Source organism: Sebastes fasciatus, chromosome 13, assembly GCF_043250625.1.
Source record: "Sebastes fasciatus isolate fSebFas1 chromosome 13, fSebFas1.pri, whole genome shotgun sequence".
NCBI classification, from domain to species: domain Eukaryota; kingdom Metazoa; phylum Chordata; class Actinopteri; order Perciformes; family Sebastidae; genus Sebastes; species Sebastes fasciatus.
The window spans coordinates 24828250-24852307 of NC_133807.1; the positions used below are offsets into that span (position 1 = coordinate 24828250).

General features: G+C 40.9%; 1 protein-coding gene across 4 annotated transcripts in view; it reads right to left on the reverse strand.

Moving 5' to 3' along the window:
* camsap3 (calmodulin regulated spectrin-associated protein family, member 3) overlaps positions 1 to 21216 on the reverse strand; it is a 31636-nt gene extending 10420 nt beyond the window's left edge. For 3 of the 4 annotated variants that reach the window (XM_074656385.1, XM_074656386.1, XM_074656384.1), the window contains exons 1-4: positions 20739 to 21198; positions 10653 to 10915; positions 719 to 859; positions 58 to 144 (exon numbers count right to left, since the gene is read on the reverse strand). In XM_074656385.1, the coding sequence (XP_074512486.1) occupies positions 58 to 144; positions 719 to 859; positions 10653 to 10915; positions 20739 to 20871 (624 nt within the window). In that variant the 5' untranslated portion in view covers positions 20872 to 21198. Of the gene's footprint in view, positions 1 to 57; positions 145 to 718; positions 860 to 10652; positions 10916 to 20738 lie in introns of all 4 variants that reach the window. The other variant, XM_074656387.1, reaches the window with a different exon arrangement.
* Between the last annotated feature and the right edge of the window lie 2842 nt (positions 21217 to 24058).

Sequence of the window (24058 nt, forward strand, 5' to 3'; positions counted from 1 at the left end):
ATAATGATGAGTGTGACAAGAGATAGAAACACGCTGGATGTGTAATGTAATACTCACAGAGGGTTGGACAGGTTCGGGCTCCATAATGGCCTGAGACGTGTCATTCTGGGCTCCTTCAGTACGTTCTCTTAACTTCTGGTTTAACTGAGAGCATGCCAGGAAGACAAAATGGTTAACACACATAGATCACAGATCTACAGTATACTCTCACCTTTTTAAAACACAGTGGATTAAACCAGTGGTTCCCAATATTTTTCCTTAAGGGACCCCTTTTCTATCTTTGAGTAAAGTGATGACCCCTGACTAAGTGACATATTTTATGGATATTTAACTACAATACTTTATCTATATTATGTATTTTTTTATTTTTAACAAATCATACCTACTTAATAGGCTTCTTATTTAACAAATTCAGTGTTTCTTCTTCCTGACGCTTGATGCTTATATCTTAAATAATAATCCAAACTTTAAAAATCTTCACAGAAATGAATGAAATGTTGAGATAAAGGCCAACTGTTTTTTCAATAAGTTGTCTTACACTGGAAACCAGTGGGTTAAATAATTACAGCATCCTCATTTCCGCAGCTAAACAGACACTGGATCATCTACAACAGAGGTCTTTTAAGAAGATAAAAGTCTGAACAAGTAATTTTCTGAAAGTATTAAAACAAGATGTGTGTTTGAAACAAGCGTCATTTCTCTCTGGCTTGCTCCTTACCCCGTTAACCCAATGAAGCAGAGCATCCTCCCAGCTGGAGGCTCCACCCAGTAGCTCGGCAGCACCACATGTCTTCACCGCAGTCACCGTCTCCATGGCTCCCATGGCCATCAGGGCATCTATCACTGCCAGGTGAGCACTCTGCACCAATCACATGGGAGAAGGAAGAGAGGAACATTCAGATGGGGGTGGGGGGAGCATTCACAGCCAAGAGCCCAGACAGCATCAATCAATCACAGCTAACACGATAACGCTGGACATTTTACTGCTCCATCAGGGCCCTGCTTACTGCAGAGCAGAGACCACCTCTAACTGCTGCAGCGCGACCATCATTTACCAGCAGCGTCCTCTAGAGGTCACCAGAAGGCCGCTGTGAGTCAGCAGAAACACTGACGAGAGTCTTCAGCGAGCAAACACACACATCAGTAGATATGGGTGAACTTTGGACCCGTGTTTGTTCAATCATTAAGTCATTGAATAAGCAATGGACCAGTAATATGATAACATGTATGTCCCAGGACTGTCGTTCCTCAGCTGCTGTACCTTTATTTACTTTCTCCTCAGCGTGCTTCCCTTCCCTTTTGCGCAGTGAAATATTCCTGTATGACTCATGTGCAACACTTACAGGATAAAGTGACGTGTTGTAACGAGATCACCAGGAAGCACAACAATGAACAGTATTCTCTGGAAGAAACAGGTCTTTTTCTGCAATTTCGGTGTATGAATGTGTCTTTGTGAGACAACATAACGGATGTAAAATCTAATCAATATAGCGTTTTTACACAGAAATACAACATTAAAACCATAACACTGTTATTCCACATATTTGACATTCCCAAGCATGTGTATCCAACAGAAATACGTGTACTTCCTTAAACTTGAGACCATTACAGAGTCCTGTCTAATGGCTAGAGCCCATTAAAGTGCACCACCAACACTGTCGGCTCAGTCAGAGAGAGCGCCTTAACTCCATAAACCTGTTAGCTCATTAGAAGTCGTGCTATGTTTTTGCCACGGGGCAACAAACAACAGTACTTCTTATGTCTGACCTCCACATTGTTATGAATGATTCTGATATTTTAACCATTTTCAATGCATTTCATTCATGTTTTTCTTTTGCAGTCATTAAGATAATCACAGTAGCTGGTACATAGAGTTGTTCCGATACCGATACCAGCACCGGAAATGCCCCGGATACAGCCTAAAATGCTGGATTGGTTATCGGCGAGTATGCGAGTCTAGTATGCACCCATCTAATTCATGTTCTCGTTTATCAGCTCATTTGTGCTACACAGCAACAGAAACATGTCTCACTCGCTACCCGATCTGTACATGCTGCCTTATCGGTACTCAACAGAGATGAGAAAGAAGCGAGATGGCTCACTCGTTAGCTTCTTCCATCATCAGCTCCGGAAAAAACGATCACTGCGTCCGAAATCGATGATGAAAGTAGCTAATGGGGATCCAAACTAACAAATAAACAAACAAGTGAGTCATCTCGCTTCTTTCTCATCTCTGTTGAGAGCTGCACCTGCGCAGTACCAGCCCGTTCTCATTCCCGGGGGTTTAAATACAGAGGTTTTGTCACAGCCGTTGGCGTTCGGTACTGTCGCACACAGCACCCTTTAGCGGCAGTATGAAACGCACCGGGCGTTCCATTAACTATAATGTCAACCCATCAACGGCAACAGTAAACACTCCGAGAAAATGTGCCCAACCATGTACTTCTTTCCTAAACATAACTATAGTGGTTTCGTTGCCTGATCCTAAAATTACGTGACAAAGCGGCGGTATGTGTGCAGCAGTGTGCAGCTCTTAGTTTTGATGTGTGGTGCTAGTTTTGCCAATTTCCACACCAGCAATCTTATAAAGCATGACCCAAAAGAGCATGACGAGTTCACCAAAGCAAAGGGGGGAAAAAGGAGGCCATACAACAGCGATAGCAATCCTATCACATCCATACAGGGTTAGTAGTATATCTATTTTTGTCTCCTCTATCTGTATCACTTTTAGTTGCCATCCAACAGCAGCACCGGAGCTCCTCTCTCCTCACTACTGGCTAACGGCAACAAGCTCCTTGTTATAATAATCAATTCTGGCCAGGTCACAAACAACACATTCCTGTCAAGGGGCCACTCCTTCAATCTCCAACCTTCAGTTTTGAGCCTAATCGGTTCAAATCAGTGCCTGTTCCCTTTTACTACTTACAAATTCCACTTTAGAGGCCAGACATTCTTCCTCTAACCTCTTACGTTGCCCCAGATGGGGGCTGGTGGCAGTCCAGCTGCGTGCATGAGCCCCGTCTGCGTGTCTGCCTACTCAACCCTGATGTAAAGTGCTGACCGGGGCAGACCCGGTGCTGTGGCGGGCAGGGCAGGGCTATGCCAGCAAAGGCTTGTCAGATAGCATTGGGCCGAGCTCTCTGGATGCGTTGCAGTCAGTCACTGGGAGCTGTGTGACCCTGCTGGCCTGCCCTCCAACACTGAAGCTGCTTGTGTGTCTGTGACATGACTTGTCTGTTCAGTGGAAATGTCTGCAGTACAGAGGGGGACAAATGGCCTGATATAGGGACTACTAGGGCTTCTCAGCGCCAGCCACAGTCTGACTGATTCAGAGCACTATTACTCCGCAGGGATAATTGAAACATGGTAGGGAGTAGGCTTGTCGTAGTAGTCGGTGTTAGCTGTGTTACTCGGTGGTCGGGCACACACTAATTACATTACGTACCCACCGCCCCAACCGTCGGTTTGCTTTTTTGACAGAAATAAAACCCATTTCGTTCATTTTGGCATATCAGCGCCGTGTCATCAATAAAAAGTCGGACGACACTTCAAGTTAACAGTGAATGCATCTGCTCCATACGGAGTCTCAGGTCAGAGTAGCAGGAGTCATATTTCACACACGGGACGAGAGAGAGTTGACAGACAAGATGATGCAAGGCGAAAAGCAAAAGCACCTATTTGGCAATATTTCAGATTTAAACCCAATGCTATAAAGGATCAATAATAATAATGAACCATCGCCGTGTGGAGGTCGGAGCGGTCACAGCTGGCGGAAACCTGCGGCCGCGCAGCGAAAGCTGGACCGGAGAGGCCAGACAAAACACCCACGTGACTGCATCTCTGTATGAGAACACATGGCTGCAGCTTAATACTGAGAGAACAGCGCTGAAAATGCCTTTGGTATTCCTTCTCATTACTTTAAGTTGGTTTTATCGCAGCATATATGCAATATTATATTTGTGTACAATTTGATCCGTATCAATAGCTACATAAAACGTTTTTATTAATCAAATATACATTTATGTATGAACTGTGGAAATGTATGTCGTATATAGGCCAAATATGTTTTGTTTTTTTAAAAGTGGGACATATTTCCAAGATATACGTATAAATATATCCAAAACGCTTGCGATAATCATGTCATGTAACTGCTGAATTAGGGTACTGGCACTTTTTTTTATTTAATTAAATTTTATGTTTATATACTATATACATTATAGACTGGAAATTGAATTCCTGTTGAAGTTTTTACTAATATCTTTCTGCATTAAAAAGCTTTACACTTCCTCAGTAATTCCTGTTAATTTGAAGATTTTTTACCAAGTTGCTGGTGTAAGAATCATTATTTTAATAATACCTAACAATTCAATAAATGTATATCTGTGTATTTATTTATTACATTTTGTTTTACAATGTTAAGAGAGCAATGTCAAGTCTGATGTTGCCTTACACATAAAAGAATGATCCCAAAGCCCAGGTATCGGTATCGGGACTGAAAAAGTTGCATCGGTGCATCCATGATCAATATTGAATATTAATATTGTGATATGGATTTCAACTATTTTTGTTGTTAGGTCTTTGAGGCCTGAGAACAAAAGAAACAGACTGCTGCTAAATTGTGCCAGCAGCTGTCATTCAAACACTCAAAGTGATTGAAAGTAGTCACATATTTTTGCATTTAGCCACAATGTGTAATCATAGGTTGGAGCTATTGTCACAGTGTGAACGGAGACAGGATGACAGCGAGAGAGACAGAGAGAAAAGGAAATGAACTAATGAAAGTGGCCAACCATGTCGTCATGCGGTACAGTAGTCATTCAGAGGAGAGAGCAGAGGATGATTCATGACAATAAGTGCAGAATGAAAAGAGGAGGGGGGTTTCTAGTGGATCCCCCGCTGCAGAGCCAGGAGAGCTCGCTAAGCTAAATCACAAGTCTCCCTAATGAGAGGGGAGAGAGGAGCAACTCATGAACACCCAGCACAGAGCCTGCCAGATCACCATAACAACCGACCAGCTGACCCACAATGCATCTCAACACAAGCCTGACCGCAGCATTGCTCTGTGCGTCCTGGCTTAGCACCGGGCTCTCTGCTCTGAAACATCCAGCCAGCAAACAGTTAGCATCCCTCGAACCGAGGAAAAGAATAACACCCCATCGGTTAACCACATCAACAAGAAATCTTTATGGCTCTATTTGGCAAATCTGCTTGCATAATAGTGCCAACAACCGAGTCAAACAAAGAAGGCAAAAGCATCTTGGGGATCATTATGTGAGATTATGAGGAGGGCAAAATCTGATTATGTCTGAGATATGACTTAAGCCCACCCCCCTTCTCTGAGGGGGAGACAAACAGGGGGATCAGGCAGGTCTGGGGCCCAGCAGGGGATTTCAGACAGGAGGTCCTCTCAAAACACATGCTTATATGAACAATATATGTATGAGAACTGTGTGCTTAAGCAAGGAAAACCAGTCTAGACCAGCTTTACACCCAACTTGTTAAACATACGGTAGAAGTTTAACTACTACTCCACGTTAGCTTCTCATCAGCGATCCAGAGCAGAGCCAATAGTGTAAGATGATGGTTAGCGTTTCTGATAGTGTGCCACTTCTATTTCCAACTAAGCTCCTGACTGATGCTCACTTGACCAGAAACCTGCCAACACAGCAGTACGATCTAAGACAAAGTGTCAGTGCCGACCCAAAACCAACAGGGGACCGGGAAGAGGGTTAGCTGCATTATGGCTACATGACTTGCTTTGTCACCGTGGGAACAGACGCTTAACCCCTTGAATCTCTAGTGTAATCAATATCAGTATGTTTGAAAATGGATGATTTCATTCCACTGTGTCAACAAACAATGTATTAGTCGGATGTTGTGAGACATGTTAGGAGCGTGGGGAGCGAGTGGTCATCTCTGGCGTGTCATCCAATCGTGGATGATGACGTTCAGTCTGCATGGCAGATTATCGCTAATCTGGGCCGGGCCACGACCAGAAGGACAGTTACCAGTAGGGCACACACACAGAGACATACACACACGCTCCCACACATATATACAGCAAGTAGGGGATGGAGGCAGCCGGAGGCTCCACTACTGTGCCCCAAGGATGAGCCATCTACAAAGCTTTCCTTTCATGATAACCCCGGCCTGTAAAGACACTGGTGCTTATGGAGGACTCAACATGCCAAAATAAAAAAATAAATGAATACATAAATAAATGACTCGATAAATAAATTAATATGGAATTAAATACGCCAAAAATAATATTACAAATAAAATGTAACCATTAATTAATTGATAAAATATGACATGGATTGATATTTCTGTTTTAATTTGCTTTTTTATTTATTTATCTTTGTATTAATTCACTTGTTTATTTACTCTTCTGTTTCATTTAGCCTTTTATTTATTTATTTATTTTTAATTTATAAATTTATTTTTGCATTTATCTATTTATTATTTTATATTCAATTTTAAATGTTTATATTTATTTATGTATTCATGTATTTATTTATTTATTTATTTATGCACAATGTTCCCTTTGCATTTCATCCCTTATTTATTTCCCCAAAATTATTTATTTCTGTATTCTTTTCTTTACACATTTCTTTTTACATTTCTTTATGCATTTCTGCCTCATTATGCAAATGACAGAGCTGTCACTCAATGTGTGTCATCATGGGGTCAAGGTGCATGACTTTATGCTAGCTAGCAAACTAATGGTGTCTGCCTCTGCTTATCAACTCAAATCTTCAGTCAGAGGAAAATAGGACTCACTTTCCACTTGTCCCAGATATCACAGCAGAGCTCACACCATTTTCTTCCTGAATATTTCTTAATCTAACTATTAACTGAGGAATTTCAAGGTCTGGAAGCAGGGACAAACAGCAAAAGCTTCTTCATCCTGTAGCAGAAGCGTAACAGTTTGATGAAGATAATAAATACTGTAGTACAATATTATATTAGGTGAGCTATGGTGGGTCTGGTTTTGCCCTACTTTGATCACAGCGCCGACCGTGTAGTTTTATAGAGAGCGGGTCATTGGCGCTGTGCACTGATGCTGGTGCAGCAACTCAAGCCAGTACCAGCATCAACCTACATCCCTGGATTTAAACAGGAGCCAAATATCAGCAATTAACGACAAATAGGTCATATGTGTGAAGTGAAAAATCAGAAACTTCTAAGCTTCAGATTAACTGGCAGTAGTGCATGACTCAACACACTTTTATGTACATGTACTATATACAGTACATGTTATCCTCTCGTTTGGCACGGGTGTGTGAAGCTTTAATATACAGCAGTGCTGCAGCAGATTGCTGCTGCTGCTGCTGCTCCAAAGCCGTTTACTGGCCAAGACCCACATTGGTGCTCCATCCTTTCTAATGCTGCTGCAGCATGACCCACTTTCTCTGCTTGCCACACTGTAGCTACACTGCCAGTCAGCGACAGACAAGCTCAGAGAGCGGCTGGAAGGCAGCGACTGGAAGGCTCATACTGTATACCAAAGCAGCAAACAGCCAAAATAAGAGTTTAATGGTTAGGATTAACAGCGGAGATGGTCCGTGGTCTGACCTGGAAGCATCACCCAAAACTGAGACAAACGCACGCAAGCAGACAAATACATGCACACACAAATCACAGCAGCATCATGCATGAAAACAACGTACTGTGTCATCAGCTTATTATTGCCAGTGCTGTAGTGATCTTTCATGCTTGCGTTATATTTTATATTGTTGCCATTGAATGACTTGTTGGTGCCATGATGTGAAATTGCACATCTGTTAGTGCAGGTGGTAGTGGTCAGAAATCTAGGGCTGCCCACTCTTAGTCGATTAGTCGACTAATCGATCATTTTAGCCACGATTTCTTTAGCCGATTAGTCATTTTTTATGCTTTTTCATGCTGAATGACTTAATTTCTAAGAAATTTACGAGCACGTCTCTGATGTCAAGATTTAAAGTGGTGCTTTTGTGTGATTCTTTGTGAAGAAACTCAGTTTTACAGATCTGTCTATTACATCAACTAATCCATTAGTCGAAAAAATCGCGTGACTGTTAGTCGACTGAGAATTTCTTTGGTCGAGGACAGTCCTACAGAAATCCTTCAAGAGCAAACAGCAGGTATGCGGTCCTGTCTGCAGTCCTGCGCAGACCTGTAGTTGAAGGACTATATGACCTTAGATTCAATGCAAAAGGAGGGTGCATGTGATGTGCTTTAGGCTGTAGATTTTAGCAAAAGACTAAACCAACGCACCATAGTAACACTGACAATTACTGAAATGGATGGCCAAAGATTGATAGACAGTTACTTAGATTTACATTGTCAGATTATGATTTGTGGAAATTGAGGTAGGTACCGGATAAGGCAAAACACTAGGTAATAATAAATAGGAAAGAAAGCCCCATTAAAGCAAAGTACCAGCTTTCTTCCTTCTTTTTATCTGTACAAAACAACCACTCTGTCTGGTTCCAAAGTACAACTTTGCCAGTATTTACTGTACATTAAAGAGGACATATTAGGTTTATTATCAGGTGCATGCTTGTATTTTGGGTTTCTACTAGAACATGTTTACATCTCACTTTTCAACCTCTGTCTGAAACGCTCCGTTTGAGCTGCTCCCCTCCTGAAAAGCCCACTCTGTTGTGATTGGTCAACAACATTGGTTCTCATTATTACCAGGCTCTACTGCCAATGGTCACACAACTCCTGTGCTATTTAGTTTAGAACATGCCACAGATGCATGCACACCTTTTCAAGCGTACAATTAAGATAATCATCACAACAGCACCAGCAGTGCCGCACCTGCTGCAGCGGCCAGTAGACAGCAGCAGCAGCAGCAGTAGAGCAACAACAACACTATCCATGCAGATCCCTGGAGACTCCCTACGCAGCTTCCCAAAAAACAGAAGCCTGTATGGGCATGAGCCGAGGTGGCCGGAGGGAAATGCAGCTGTATGCCACTATTTGAGGAATAATCTGTCAGCTGAAGCGAAAAAAGCAGTAAATGTTCCATCAAACCTAAAAGCATCCTTCTTCTTTCAGACTATTATGATTCCTAATTTGGACATAAATGTAGTTATCTGCAGGCTTTCAGACTGAAGAGCTATATTATGTGTGTACTAGCGAGGGAGAGAGAATGAGAGAGAGAGGGCTCCATTGTCAAGGGTTTAGAGGACAAACCAGTTTCTCTTGATTTAACTCACCGGGCCAGCCCAGATTATTCTCTCAACACAGAATCTTACGTTTCACCAGAACTGTTTAGCTATTGTTCTGATCTGGACCATCTATTGAATCTAGACTCGCCCTCCTTCTCACACCCAGGAAATAAAGCAGTCATCCCCATGACTGCCCTTGTCCTAGCAGCTGGATCCACTCATCCTCTGGGATCAGCTGGGGGGCAGATGAGGGGGGGATTGGGGCAGGATTGAATGAGTGAGGGGGTCTTTTTGATGTCCTTTAATCCCCTGAATCAAAGCATAAACAAGCCCCTATATCCACAACCAGGCACCCCTTCTGCTTTCTACAGACTCCTGGATAGCAGAGCATCTGGTTCCACTGGAGGAGACATTCAGTCCTCGGGGCGATAGACGAACATGAAGCGGTTTCTACAAAAACAGCAGTTCTGACATTTCCTTGACTCAATGCAGTCAGGAAGCTACTACCAACAACATTGCATGTCAGACTGGTGTCATCACTTGGAGTTTCCTAGACCAAAGAAATTCAATTTGACTAATCGATCAGTTGATTTAATTGACAGATCTGTAAAGCGGAATAGAGCTGCAACGATTAATCGCAACTATTTTGATAATCGATTAATCGGTTTGAGTATTTTCTTTTGAGAAAAAAAAAGTAAAAATTCTCTGATTCCAGCTTCTTAAATGTGAATATTTTCTGGTTTCTTTACTCCTCTATGACAGTAAACTGAATGTCTTTGAGTTGTGGACAAAACAAGACATTTGAGGACGTCATCTTGGAACTTGGGAAGCACTGATCGACATTTTTCACCATTTCCTGACCAAAACAAACCTTTTAGACCAAAACAACTAATCAATTAATCTAGGAAATAATCAACAGATTTACCGTCAGTGAAAATAATCGTTAGTTTCAGCCCTCAAACTGAGTTTGTCCACAAAGAATCACACAAGAGCACCACTTTCAATCTTGTGTTTACCAGAGATGTGCTCATAAGTTTCTTGGAAATAAGTCATTCAGATAAAATAAGATAAGATAAAATAAGATAAGCTAATATAAGATTAGCTACAATACCATAAAATAAGATAAACTAAGATACGATAAAATAAGATACGATAAGATAAACTAAGATTAGCTAAGACAAGCTACGATACGATAAGATACGATAAGCTAAGCATAAGATAAGCTAAGATAAGCTAAGATAAGATAAGATAAGATAAGATAAGATAAGATAAGCATAAGATAAGATAAGATATACTTTTAATGTCCCTGTAGAGACATTGGTTCTGGACTCTCTCCATTCTGCATGAAAAAAGCATAACAAACGACTAATCGACTAAGCAAATCTTAGTTGACTAAGACCAAAACGACAGATTAGTGGACTAATCGATTAAGAGGGGGCCGCCCTAGTCATCCCCTATGTGTTTGCTGTTCCCATAACCGAACCCCGACATTACCATTTTGATGGGTTTACGTCGGAGGTCTGCATCGGTCACCGGCGTGTCCTGGTCTTTGGCGACTATGCCTCTCTGAGCGAGCAGCTGTAGCAGGGCGACGTTGTCTTTGGGCTGTGCCTCGGCTCCGGTGCCCCCCAGTAGCAGGCCGTAGGTCCGGCAGTAGAGCTCCGAGGACTGCAGGAGACGCGTGACTGGCGGTTTAAGGTGCTCCTGCTCATACTGGTCACAGTAGAAGGGGTCACGCAGGTCTGTAGGGACGTTCTCTACCAAGAGACAAAAACATACAGGCACAGTTAATTCCTGGGAGCAGTGGTGGTGCTACTAGAAAACTGGTTGTAACAAATTTAACAAATATGTTGAGGGAGGTGTATGAATTAGGTTCTGAATGTTCTGTTCTCTCATTAGCCGTCCCTTCATTTCTTCAATAAAAGATCATCATGTTCTACGGTTGCTGGCATGGAAACCTGCTTTCTGCCAGGTTTGGTGGCAGATTAAGACAACTGGTGTGTGTATACCCCCGAGCTTTAATCATATGAGTGAGTAGAGCAGAGCAAGCATCAAGGTCAGTGGGGCATGATGAGCTCAGGAGGTCTGCAGATTACAAGATGCTCTGCCACTCGTTACTTCCCTCTTTTTAAACCCCTTGCTTAATTTCTTGTATAAAGCTTCAATGAAAATTGCTCTTTCAATCACAAAATCTTCACAAAGATGAATCTCAGAAGCAGAAATAAGCAACCTGATCAAAACCTCAAAACCATCAAAAGCAACTGGATGCAAAAACTGACTTAGAAGATTGTTAAAGAATCTGTTCCGACTGGTCTTTCTGTAAATAACATCCCAGCAAACATTATCCTTAAAACATACGATGCTAGACACACCCTCTGTGAAACTGGTTTCTCTGCATCCAGACCAGACCAGCACCAACCTCAACAACCTGTGTCTCAGTGCAAACACACTGGAATAAGTGTTTAAGGGCCTTCGGGAAAAAAAAAAAGGTTAACAAACTGAAACACCAGCAGTCTGCCTGAAAAGACAAACTTATGATTGTCTTCGATTGTGCCTAACAGAAAACAAAGGGGTTATTACGAGGGAGGTGTCACCGTGTTGCTGTATCATTATAAAGTCATGTAATGGATCCACTGACAGCCAACAAAACAAAACGCCCAGCTTCAGATGTTAGACAATGCGCTGTTCTCTCACTCTCGCTCCACGAGGACTATAGTGGTCAGACAATATTATCCGTCACACCACATGGTCCATTATATGCTCCTGTGTGCCAGAACTACAATGCTCACTTTACTGCTGTAAACACTGTGACACTCCCACCAAAATGTACTCCTGTAGCCTTAAGTCGACGTATTTACATGTAAAAGGAAAAAAAAAAAAGTCTTCCTACGATGACGTGTTTAAAAAAAAAAAAAAAACTTGCCCAGAAGGCAAAGCAGGATGCAAATGCCACAACTCAGTGAGATGAGAGGGATTGATATGAGCCCGATTTCCCTATGATGAGACAGTCTCACCATGAATGATGACTTTGTGTGTCACAGAAACAAACTGAGTACAAACTTGACAGGTTGGGTATCCATACACAATTTTCCAAAACTGCACATCAAAAATAGCAACAATCACAAGATAGAGCACACACCTAATGTTAAAGAACTAAAAGGAATAGGATGGAATAAACAGAACGACCAGTTGGCAGCCTAAAGCGTAACTAAGCCCAAGCAAAAAGGAATGTGACGCCTCCACAATGTTGACATCAATAGACCTCCAGGGAAATATTTTGATTAAAAACACAAGCTTGTGTGTGTGCATAAACTGGAGCAACAGCCTGTCTGTCACTGTCACAGGTCATGGGGTCAGTGCTTATCTACTATTCTGAGTAAGAAGGCAAAAGTCAAATTTGCGGAAAGTTTATTAAAAGGTGCTACATGTGATATTGGGCGCATTTCTATTGCCGCCGCACGGCTCTCAACATGGCGACAGCTGAGTCGGCGGCTCACAGCTAACAGCGCTAACAGGGCTGAAGCTTGTTTTACAGTCGCTGTAGTGAAGCTGAAAATGACGTCGTCGTGGCTTTAGCGTGGTGTGCGAAGGCTCCGCAAGTTGTCGCAGCGCTTGGTTGTGCACCTCTGAATTTTTGTAACTACGTGCCCATTGCCATTTCAACATGGACATCAGACATCTCTACGACTTGTTCATTGAGAGACAACAGGGACAGTCACATGACATTAAATTCTTGTAAAGGGATAAGCAACACGCTGGAGAAAGAGGAGGATTCTTTGCTGCAGGCTGTGAAAGAACATGAGAGATTGTTTTGTAATAAGAGACAGAAAGTGTTCTTGACTTGGAGGTAAGCAACAGTAATAATTACAGCACACAAATACAATGTTTGGCGGTACGTCGGTGTTTACTACTGTTGCCAGGCAGCCTACTTTTCTTTCTGGTAACACTCGTTGACTTCGTGCATATCCACAGAATGTTTTGTTTGTACGCCTCCTGGCATTTTGGAGCATATTCCAGCGAACAACGCCTTGAGCATAAACACCTCTGTGCACGGCCATCTACAGAGGCCTGTGCCAGGGCGTCTAGCGCGAGTAGAAACAAAGCTTAACAAGGAAAGCAACAGTGCTGACAGAGCTAACAGTGTTAACCTGAGGGGGAACTGGAAGGTGGGCGATACAGTTCTGTAACGAGCTGCAACCGGCGTATGAGCGGTGGTCATGAGCTAGCCAGTTGGGCATGCTCACATGCACTAACATGCACTCAAAGCACACGTGGACGGTCTCTACAGCCGTGCCGCATTGTTGCTTTTATCATCACACAAAAACAAACTGAGAAAGACCACAGGACCATTTCAGTGATGAGCTGGTATGTAAACTGGATAAGCTATTAAAAAAAGGGCCGCAGCTATCGATTATTTTAGTAATCAAGTATTGTATAGATTATTCCATGAATGAATAGAGTAATCGGATAAAAAATTACTTTATTAAGGAGCAATAGTTAATATACAAAAGGGAAAATAAGACCGGTCTCTTAAAATGAACAACTGATTTAATTTTTTGAAAAATCTACATTATTATTGCTTAAGTTGCATACAATAATATCTGTCAAAACTAAACCCATTTAATTGTGCATTATTATGCATGATTACGAATTTAATTATGTATTTAAGTGCCATATTACATTCTGGGTTTTAAATAAAATATTTTCCAAAATGTAAACAAATAAATAAAAAGAAATTAATAATTTAAATAAATTAAATAATTTCAAATTACTTTAAAAAGTAAAGAAAATGATTGTTAGTAATTGAATTACTCGAGTTACCAGAGGAATCATTTCAGCCCTGTATAAGTATAGTGGAATTGATGCAGCTTGCCACCATGGTTGTGTTTAGCTCCAGTCTGTCCTGACCTGCAGCGCTTGATCGCCTGCTGATAACAGGAGCCATGTGTCCTTCTACTTCATTGACTGATTGAGCTAGCGTGCTGGTCATGCCACAGACATTACCACACGTGTTTGACAGTAACCAACAGAGCAACATAAACATATCCAAACAGAGGTTGGCTGAAATCAGCCACAGTGTAAACCAAGCTGGCTCCTTTGGAGAAACAAAGGTTAGACAAGACCCCACCACAGACCCCTTCTCATGTTACATTTAACTAAGTGCATTGGATTTCAAGAAGGTTGTCACAGTAACAGTGAACATTAAGTAGCTCCCTCTATTAATAACGTGGCACAGCAGTTTGCAAAACCTGCTGGATTTGACAGTCTAACCTGTCAGGCTGCTTACTGGAAAGCTCCAGGAACCCTGACACAGATGAAATAATTCATAAGATATGCAGAAGTGTGCAAGGTAAGCATGCGACCAGGAAGTTCAAGATTAGGCATTTCCACCCCCACGTCATGTTTAGGCATCAGTGCATACCTGCACAATCAAAAATCCCATTTGTCGAAAAAAAACATTTCTCACTATGCCACTTCTAGAGAACATTTTACAAAATGAATAACTCAGCTTTACATGTGTTTTCATAAGGCTGCTGGCGGTGACTTCTAAATCCTCCTGAGCTACAAACACACCTCATCATGTGGTGGAAGATCAAACACAGATGATTTTCTACTCTCATACAACAAAGCAGGTTCTGTTTTGTTGCCCCAAAATCTAGAAGTGGTGAGAGGCGCAATGTTAAGACCCTAACCTATATGCGAACACTAGTTCTGAGGGAAATGGTAATTCCAACATAACCACTACAGTAGAGGTCGACTGATTTGGCCAATTAATGCCAACCCTCACCCTCTCCCTTTTTCTTTCTTTTTCCTGCTCCAAACTATCATTATTATATCAGACTTTAAAAAATCCACTATCAGTCAACCTCTACACTACATCTTAGATGACTCGGACAAGACTGGAAGAGATCCTTAGACCTGTTTACATGCTAAGACTGTATTATTCCATACAATACATATTACAATGATACTCCTAATTTCAGCATATTTCAACAGCCAGCTGTAAGACATACAATGACACATTGATCAGGTGATGTATGATCATCCATCATCAATTGCATTGCAACTTCAACTACTATTCATCAGTTCCATTCCCTCGGTCAACAATCGCTGAAACTGAGAAACACAAGCATGCAAATTAACAATGTCCAACCAACGTCTGACAGTATGTACTCAGAAGGAGAAAGCACACTTCAAGCAATACACACGAGGCGTATCCCATCACCCTATACAGGTCCACTTACCACGAATACGCCATCCCTAACAGCCCTGTGTATCCTGTAACACATCATCACAGACAGCGCTCTCTGGTATGACATTAGTAACAGTAGCTTTAAATTGCATTAAAGGGCCAGTGTACACAGAACAGCACATCCTATAGGCAGAGTGTGATTACATTACGGGTGCCTGAAAGACTAACAAGACAACGTTGGATGACAGAGTGACCAAGTGTGCAGGATGCATTCGTTAGACACCAACTCCCAACCAGGTCTTTGCATAGAGACAGAGTGCAAGTCCCGCCCACACTGGAGGGGAAAACAACTCATCGCTCTCCATTGACTTTGTATTGCGTGAAGGTGCCTCCTTGTCAATTACATCTGCTAGCAAACAATAGACAGATGCCTAAAAAATGCGGTGGGATGCACTACCAACAGGGTAAAGAACTAAGTACTAAGGAGGATACAGGCAAGAAGATGTGAAGCATCAGCAGGAAGAATGAGAAAACTACAGGATCCTGACACTCAGTATGCCGGCGAGTTCAGCAAAAATGTTGTCCAAATGCTAACGTAGCACAAATACACACACTGTTTATCGGACAATCGCTATCGTTAATCCAGGCAGACAAAGTGTCGTTACGCCGGGCACACACACAGCGGACAAACTGCTAAACTAAATGTGCGGTGGAGACTTTAACTGGGAAAGTGGCTGCATGACTGCGACACTACACGCAGCAGCGTGGCTGCTAAGTTAACGCTCCCGGACGGTGAACTGGGGACTCAGTTGTCTGTTGTGCTCGTACACTGCAGCTGGCGCAAGGCACAAATCTTGTCGGTTAACGAGGGTCGGTTATCGGTTAAGAACATTTTTCAAAATGAGCATCCCTAGTTCAGGCTCTTTGTTAGTGTCTCAGTCCTTGGTTGCATATTGTGGCGCCAATTGTTTTCCTGCGTTGTGCTCCGTCTCTATGCTGTTCTGTAGCTTATTCCCTGTGTGGTGTGGTAAATGACTTCTGGTACAATAAAGTATCACATTATCTTGCAACACACTGAAACTCAGTAACTGTATATCAAGGGGTTTACCCAAGTCTGGAAGCGTTTCATACAGTAGACCAATAGGACTTCCTACATCATGAGTAAACACCGATAGCAACGTGACATCCTCCTCAGGTCCTTGTCCCTTGTTGACTCACCATAGTTACAAAGATTGAAAGAGGATGAGTAATCATTCCGATTCAGTGTGATCCATGCAGCTTTGTAGCTAGGTGGAGCTAACAGGTTAAAGAAACACATGTTTTGAGACATGCAGGTACACGGTAAGTGGTTTGGTTTCACTGCTAGAAAAGAAAGAGGTTAAGCTGGGCAATTAACTGTTTCATAAGTGGTAATTAGCTTGTTTCCAGATGAATTACTAACACGCACATATTACATAAGTAGCATGGAGTAAGAAGGAAAACAGAATTTGTATATATCATCCCTACGAAATGTCAGTTTATTCCCAAGCCAACAAACGGGTGAATCAAGTGTTTCTGGTTTCATTCCAATGTTAATGGTACTAACTAGTTTGAGTCACACTTGACTGATCTGCCAAGTCATCTATCACAACAACGACAAGGGCAGATCATAAATTTCATCCTTGCCAAACCACTTTTCCTTCACCTTGATAGAAAACACTTTACATAAATGATATACTGTATGTCAAGGCATCACAACAGACTATAAGTCTCGGTACTGAGCAGCCAAATATCTACCATGCAAGTCTTAAAATACATACAGTATAGCCTAATAAAGTAAATGTGGAAAATATGAAGAATCAAACAGGAAGTACCTTTGACATCCATGACATACAGTATATGAACCAGCGCTAACTAATTACAGCATATTAGAGCAAGTAATGAGATTTAATTCTGGTTAATGCTATTATGAAACTCCAAACATAATGTTACTGGGTGGATCAAACAGTCTCTGTGGGGAACACCCATTTGTAGAGCAAGGAATTGTGGGGATGGCTTTCCTCTCATAAAGGATGCTTCTGTGGTTCCTTTAGGGCTGTCCTCGAGCAAAGAAATTCTTAATCGACTAACACTCGTACGATTTTGACGACTAACCGATTTGTTGATTTACTCAACAGATCTGTAAAACTGAGTTTGTCCACAAAGAATCACACAAAAGCACCATTTTAAATCTGCAGTAGGCAGTATATTTATGTCATCATTGGGCACAAATTGCATAATAACCTTTCAGCATATTGTAATTCAAGTGTTCTGAGAGAAAACTAGACTTCTGCACCTCGTCATGGCTCTGTTTTCAGGCTTTAAAAAATCTAACCCATGAAGGGAGACTTTGACTAATCACAGGTAATTTCAGAGAGAGAGCGTTCCTATTGGCTGTGCTCCGGTCATGTGACTGGTATTTGGCGTTCCTTCACCAGATTTCACAATGGCCGTGGCGTCACAAACTTTCTCATTTTACAGCTAAACAGTACACTACAAGATGATTAACATAACATAATATTGATTCATATTTGATCAGCGCTGCCTAGTTTGACCGTTTGGTCGGAGTTCACGAGGGATTGACAGCTGGCTCTCATAGACAGCAGCTGGACAGCGGACCTCAGATCAGCTCTGACTGCTTGTTTTCCTCCGGTCTGTGAAATCTTGCAGAAGCCGTTAGGAGCACCAAAGGACACCAGAGTACACAGAGGAATATGATTTTTTCAGGTTACCCGTTTCATATGCTACTGTCACGATATCGCGACCGCTTAATAAAAAAAATTTTTTTTTTAAATCACATTTGCTCCAATCTCGCTTCTTCCACTTTAAATCTTGATGTGCTCATAAGTTTCTTGGCTATAAGTCATTCAGCATGAAAAAGCATAAAAAAAACGACTTATCGACTAAAGAGATCTTAGTCGACTGAGACCAAAACAACAGATTAGGGGGGCAGCCCTAGCATAGGAAAATAACTGCAGCAGCTCTTTTCTTCAGCATTTAGAGAAACTGTTAAGTTTAGGCACTGTTGTAAACTGTTATTTAAAAAATTCTTTGTTAACTTTATACCATGGGTTTGGTGGTGGTGGTGGAGTTGAGGGTCACAGCAGTACGTTTTAAAACTGTATTCTGTGCACTTGTTTTCCTTGCTTCTAGCCTTGAAACGTTTTTTCCCATGCTAACATAGGTATTTCAAGCCAAGCCAAGCCCATAAGCAGCTTTTAGATTATCATGATGGCACATGGATTCATTTTAGGGTAACCTATATAAGACGAGAGATCTGTTTTGGTTTAGTTTTTTTTTTACATCATTAGGCCCTTAAAAGCTCCCATTAAAACTACTACTGTCCAATCTGTTAACATTCCTCTATCTAAATAAAGATGTAGTGTGTGTGGTCCACGTGAAAGTCCATTTTGTATCGCAAAGAGATTAAAAATGTCGCCTATTGTTATCATCAGATTAACTGACCTGGAAGAGCTGAGGACCAGATGACCCGGTCTGGCTCCTGCTGTGCTATCTGTTGTTCTGCCCAGCTGAGTTTTTTGGGAAGCGACCTGATGATGTCATCCTGACTTTGCAGGAAACTATCAGTACAATGATTAGGACAAAACTACACACACAGGCCTCTTATAATCCTGTATCTTGGCGTGGACAGTGACTTTGACCAGAGGGCGTGGTTGAGGTGCTAAACAGAGGCTGCAGCAGCCAATAGTCTTTACATTGTGCAACACTCCAAGTCATGTTGTTAAAGTAAAATAGAGTTCAACTAACACCTCCTTCCAGTCGAAGCTGAATCTAAAACATTAACCTCTAACTGAGTATTTATTAACATGCACATCCCAGGAATGAAGATTTGTTTTTTTTTTATATTGTCTTGTGTTATTTTAGTAAATGTACCCAAGATTACTCGGAGAAAAAAACAGTCCAGTCCAAGACAATCATTAAACTACTGTGTGTGCTCTTTTTCCCCAAACAGGACTGTTTTGGTGTCTTCTTTGTGAGATCTAATCTTTACCAGATAGGCCTCTAAGACAAAGACACTTGTTATCATCTCAGGGTCAGAAGTTGACGCTGTTGTGAGCCTTGTCTCAAGAAACCTAATGCAAAACTATGATATGGGCTGTCAACGTTAACGTGATAATAATGTGTTAATGCAAAATGCACACTAATTTCTTTAACGCATTAAAGCAATCGATCTTTCTGAGATTGTAGCGGGCTCGGGCTTTAAAGCTAGTGAAGATATTGGCATCATATGAAACTAGAAAACCATGTTATACTAGCTTGTCGTGAAGGAGGTAAACAACGCTCAAAACCTGTGCAAAATTTTGGAGAGGAAAAACTGTCATGGCCATTTTTTAGGGGTCTCTTGACCTCTGACCTCAAGATATGTGAATGTAAATGGGTTCTATGGGTACCCGCAAGTCTCCCCTTCACAGACATGCCCACTTTATGATAATCACATGCAGTTTTGGTGCAAGTCATAGTCAAATCAGCATACTGACAGCTGTTGTTGCCTGTTGGGCTGCAGTTTGCCATGTTATGTTTTGAGCATATTCTTTTATGCTAAATGCAGTACCTGTGAGGGTTTCTGGACAATAGCTGTCATTGTTTTGTGTTGTTAATTGATTTCCAATAATAAATATATACATACATTTGCATAAAGCAGCATATTTGCCCACTCCCATGTTGATAAGAGTATTAAATACTTGACAAATCTCCCTTTACATTTCGCAATTATATATTTTAATTGATTGATGGGCCTACTTATGATGCTATGCAACAATCATGTTCTTATAGGTGGATGTGTTTTGCATCATAGTGGCTGGAAGGTTTGAGGATATTGGCTGACTATCCAGTCTTTTCAGTGAACAATGAGCTACTGCACGTTTTGATCCTGACTATGAACTGCAGAAGAAACTGGTGTTCACATTGGCTGATCAGAGCTGTCATCACCCAGAGAGCAGAAATGGTAGGCTACTGAAAAACCATCATCTGACTATATATATACGCCCCATGTGTGCTGCGTAAACCGGATTAAAAACATCCCCAGTAGCCTGCACATTTGTGATTGAAAGCCTTGCAGCTAGAAATACCAACAAAATGGGTTATCATGATAAGGCCTAGGGAGGAGGCCTGTTTCTCTCTCTCACACACACACACACACACCTATAAAATGTGACCACACATTGAGAGAGAACAAATGACATGTGTCACAAAAATGTGCATGGTCTCCCTTTCATGTGCTGCTCTTTGTGCTGGAAAACGCTGACACACTTTAGTGCTTTACACGACACAGAACAGAATATATACATATATATAATAATAAAGGATGTTTTATTATAGGCCCGCAGCCTGGACTATAAAACACCTACCTGCACTGCCGTAGGACTTTGCCAGCAGCCATCCGACACTTGCGCATATTTTTGCTTTAGTACAGTCATACAGATCCAAAGGTTTTATGTCTGGCACAACAAAAGTCTTCCTCATGGTGGGAGAGTCCACCATGGCGAGGTTTGTGTACAAAAAACAATGTGAAGCTGTGCTGTAAAAAAAAAAACGCTATAAAAATATTCAAGCATTCATTGTTTTTTTCTGGAGGAAGCTGGGAATGTGCGTAAATGTCGGGAAAATATCCGCCCTGGAGCTGCTGCTGCTTCCTAAAGCCAGCTATTGTGCGTCTTTCGGTGCGTAATCCGGGTTAAATCATGCTTTAAGAGCTCCAATCCGCCGGGTTGTGAGAGAAAAACCGACTATTCCCCTCGTTTTTGCCCTTCTTCTTCGTCCGCATTGCTGTGTGGTCGTGTTCACTGTGCGCAGCTCCACTCTGAGACTGAGAGGGAGCTGATGACTGACTGACTACCAGGTGCTCCACACTGGCATCACTCACTCAGCCGGCCGGCCAATAGGAAGCGAGCCTGGGCAAAAGAGGGCGGGACCTCCTCCTCTCTGTGTGAACACCACACAGACAGACAGCAGGTGGAGGTGGAGGTGTGACTTCTGTTACAGGTTCATCTGCTGACACATACAGGTGAACGCCTCAAGGAACACCTTTAAAGTGACCTAATAAGAAGAATATTTCTGTGACAGCAGCTTTATAGATTTATTCTTTTATATATATATATATATATATATATATATATAAAGGCTGACCAGGAAGCACTCAGAGCATTCACTTAAGTTAGATAGATAGATAGATAGAAAAAAGTTATATACACATAAGACAAGACACCATTAAAACATACAAATATACAGTATAAAATGGTATAATAGCAATGGTGCAGTACATTTCTATTCAATGATTTTGATCTAAGACAGTCTAGATAGATATATAGATAGATAGATAGATAGATAGATAGATAGATAGTAACTTTATTGATCCCGAGGGAAATTCAAGTTTCCAGCATCACAATTCCATAGTGCAAAACGTATTAGTAAAAAGACACAAGTGAGTAATACAGAATATAAAAAAATATACCAGATATAAAAATAACAGGATATGAAGAAACTGTTAAAAATGAATATAGTGCAGGGTAACAGGTTAACAGAACAGTGTGTAACATTTACAGGGATATATTGGCAAAAATTGAATATAATATAAGGGCTGCAACTAACGATTATCTTCATTAATCGATTAATCTATTGTCTATTTTCTCAATTAATTGATTAGTTGTTTGGTCTATAAAATGGTGAAAAATGTCGATCAGTACAAAAATACAATATTTCCCAATGAAATGGAGTAGAAATAGGGTCTGAAATTATTTTTTTTCCTCACGTGCCACCGCGTCAGGTCACTCATTTACTCAGTAACGGTCATTTACCCTGTATTTGGCAGGTGCTAATTTCATACCCTGAAGGAAGTAGTATAAAGCAGCATAAATTGTAAATAAGTAGTGTTAGAAGAAGAAGTAATCAATATTGTGTTTGCTGTGGCGTGAGTGACATGCTGCTGTACTATTTGTGTCTATTACGGACACGGTTTACTATCAACTGACTGATGTTTTTGTTGTTGTTGTTTTTATGGTTGCGTTAATTTAGTTTTCTTAGTTTTGTAAGCTGTTTTAGGGTTTAGCAATATATCAATTGTCACTTTTTATAATGTCCTGGTATAAAGGGAATGTATACCGTTTCACTTTTTAAAAATGCTCTGATGTAATTGTATGTTCATGCAAAACCTAATAATGTATGAAACATTTTTTACATATGCACAGCACTAGACTAAATGTACCTAGTTACTTTCCACCACTGACGCTGACCTCACCTGTAGGTCCTGTATTGTTAGATTTAAAAAGATGGCCCTGGTTCAACATCATAAAACATCCGCCCTGCTGCAGTGACCCGGGCAAACTCCATCAGCCTCAGGGGGTGCTGCTGTCATGACCCCGACCACTGACCTCTCGCAGATGGAAAACAAAGAGAATCAAAGTTCAGACCCAAGATCCCTGAAGCAAAACATTATTGATTTTTGGAAAGAATGACTTTCATTTGCTTTTATGATATACCAGAGAAATAAATCACAATATGTTCCGACAAACCTGTTCGGACCAGTTATTGTTGAGAGATGCAGACGTTTAGGAACCACCATAATACTATAGAACTATTATGATGACATACTCCTCTCTACTACTCTCACAATCATCTTTCATCTACCTATTCATTTGTTAGTACTTATTTTATTATAATATTAGGCATTTCCTTTCTTTACAATCATGATTATTATTTTTATGAATTTCAATTTATTTTCCACTCACTTATTTATTTACCTTCATTATTATTAATATTATGGGTGTTTATTTGTCTGTTTCTCCTTGCTTTTATTTAATTCAAATTTTTTTGTATTCTTTTCTTTCTCTATCCATTTTTTGTTTCCCTCACATAAAAATATTGCTTTTGGATTTACATATGATTATGTTACGGCAAAGTCTTAGTCTTATTCACTGATATTGTATGATGCGATGGTTTTGTATCTTGCATAACAAAGTACATGTACGGTTTCACAATATTCAACACTAGTCAATAAATAAAAATAATAATAATAAAGAAAACAACATAACCATGACACCCTGAGGCAGCTTGTATTGGTAAATACTTTTAATTGTGTCCTCAAAGTACAAGTACAGTATTTATATCGATTTGATCAAATAATACGTGAGTTATTGTCTCGTATAAATCAGCAGCAATGTCAAAAACCTGCAGATATGTTCAGTTGCTTATACACCTTGCTGCACCTTAAAATAGCTGCAGTATATAGAAAAAGGCTGAAATGAGAGTAAACATACTAGTATTCTATGTAAACCTATATGCAGGAAGGACTTATGGTTTGGAAAATTTGCTTTTATTTTTCGACTCGAGACAGTTTCTTTCCGATTGTTTTCTAAGTGTTGTTTCCAGTAGCAGCGTCCACACTGGAAAACAGAAATCTCTAGAGTGCCTCATCACATGATGTTCCAGCACTCCAAGTGCCCCACTGCAGTAACTTTGTAAGAGGATTACCTCTCAAGTTATTTTAATCTAATTATGAAAGAAACAATTTATTCCTTTTTTCATTCAACTCTTTTGCCTTTTCCATTAAAACTGAAGTAGATCTACATCACATTTAATCTTTAAAGTAATTTCCCCCCAGGATGAAGAAGTTGCACATAATATTACTGGAGCACAATCTTATGTAAGGCATCCACTATACGGCGAAAGTGAG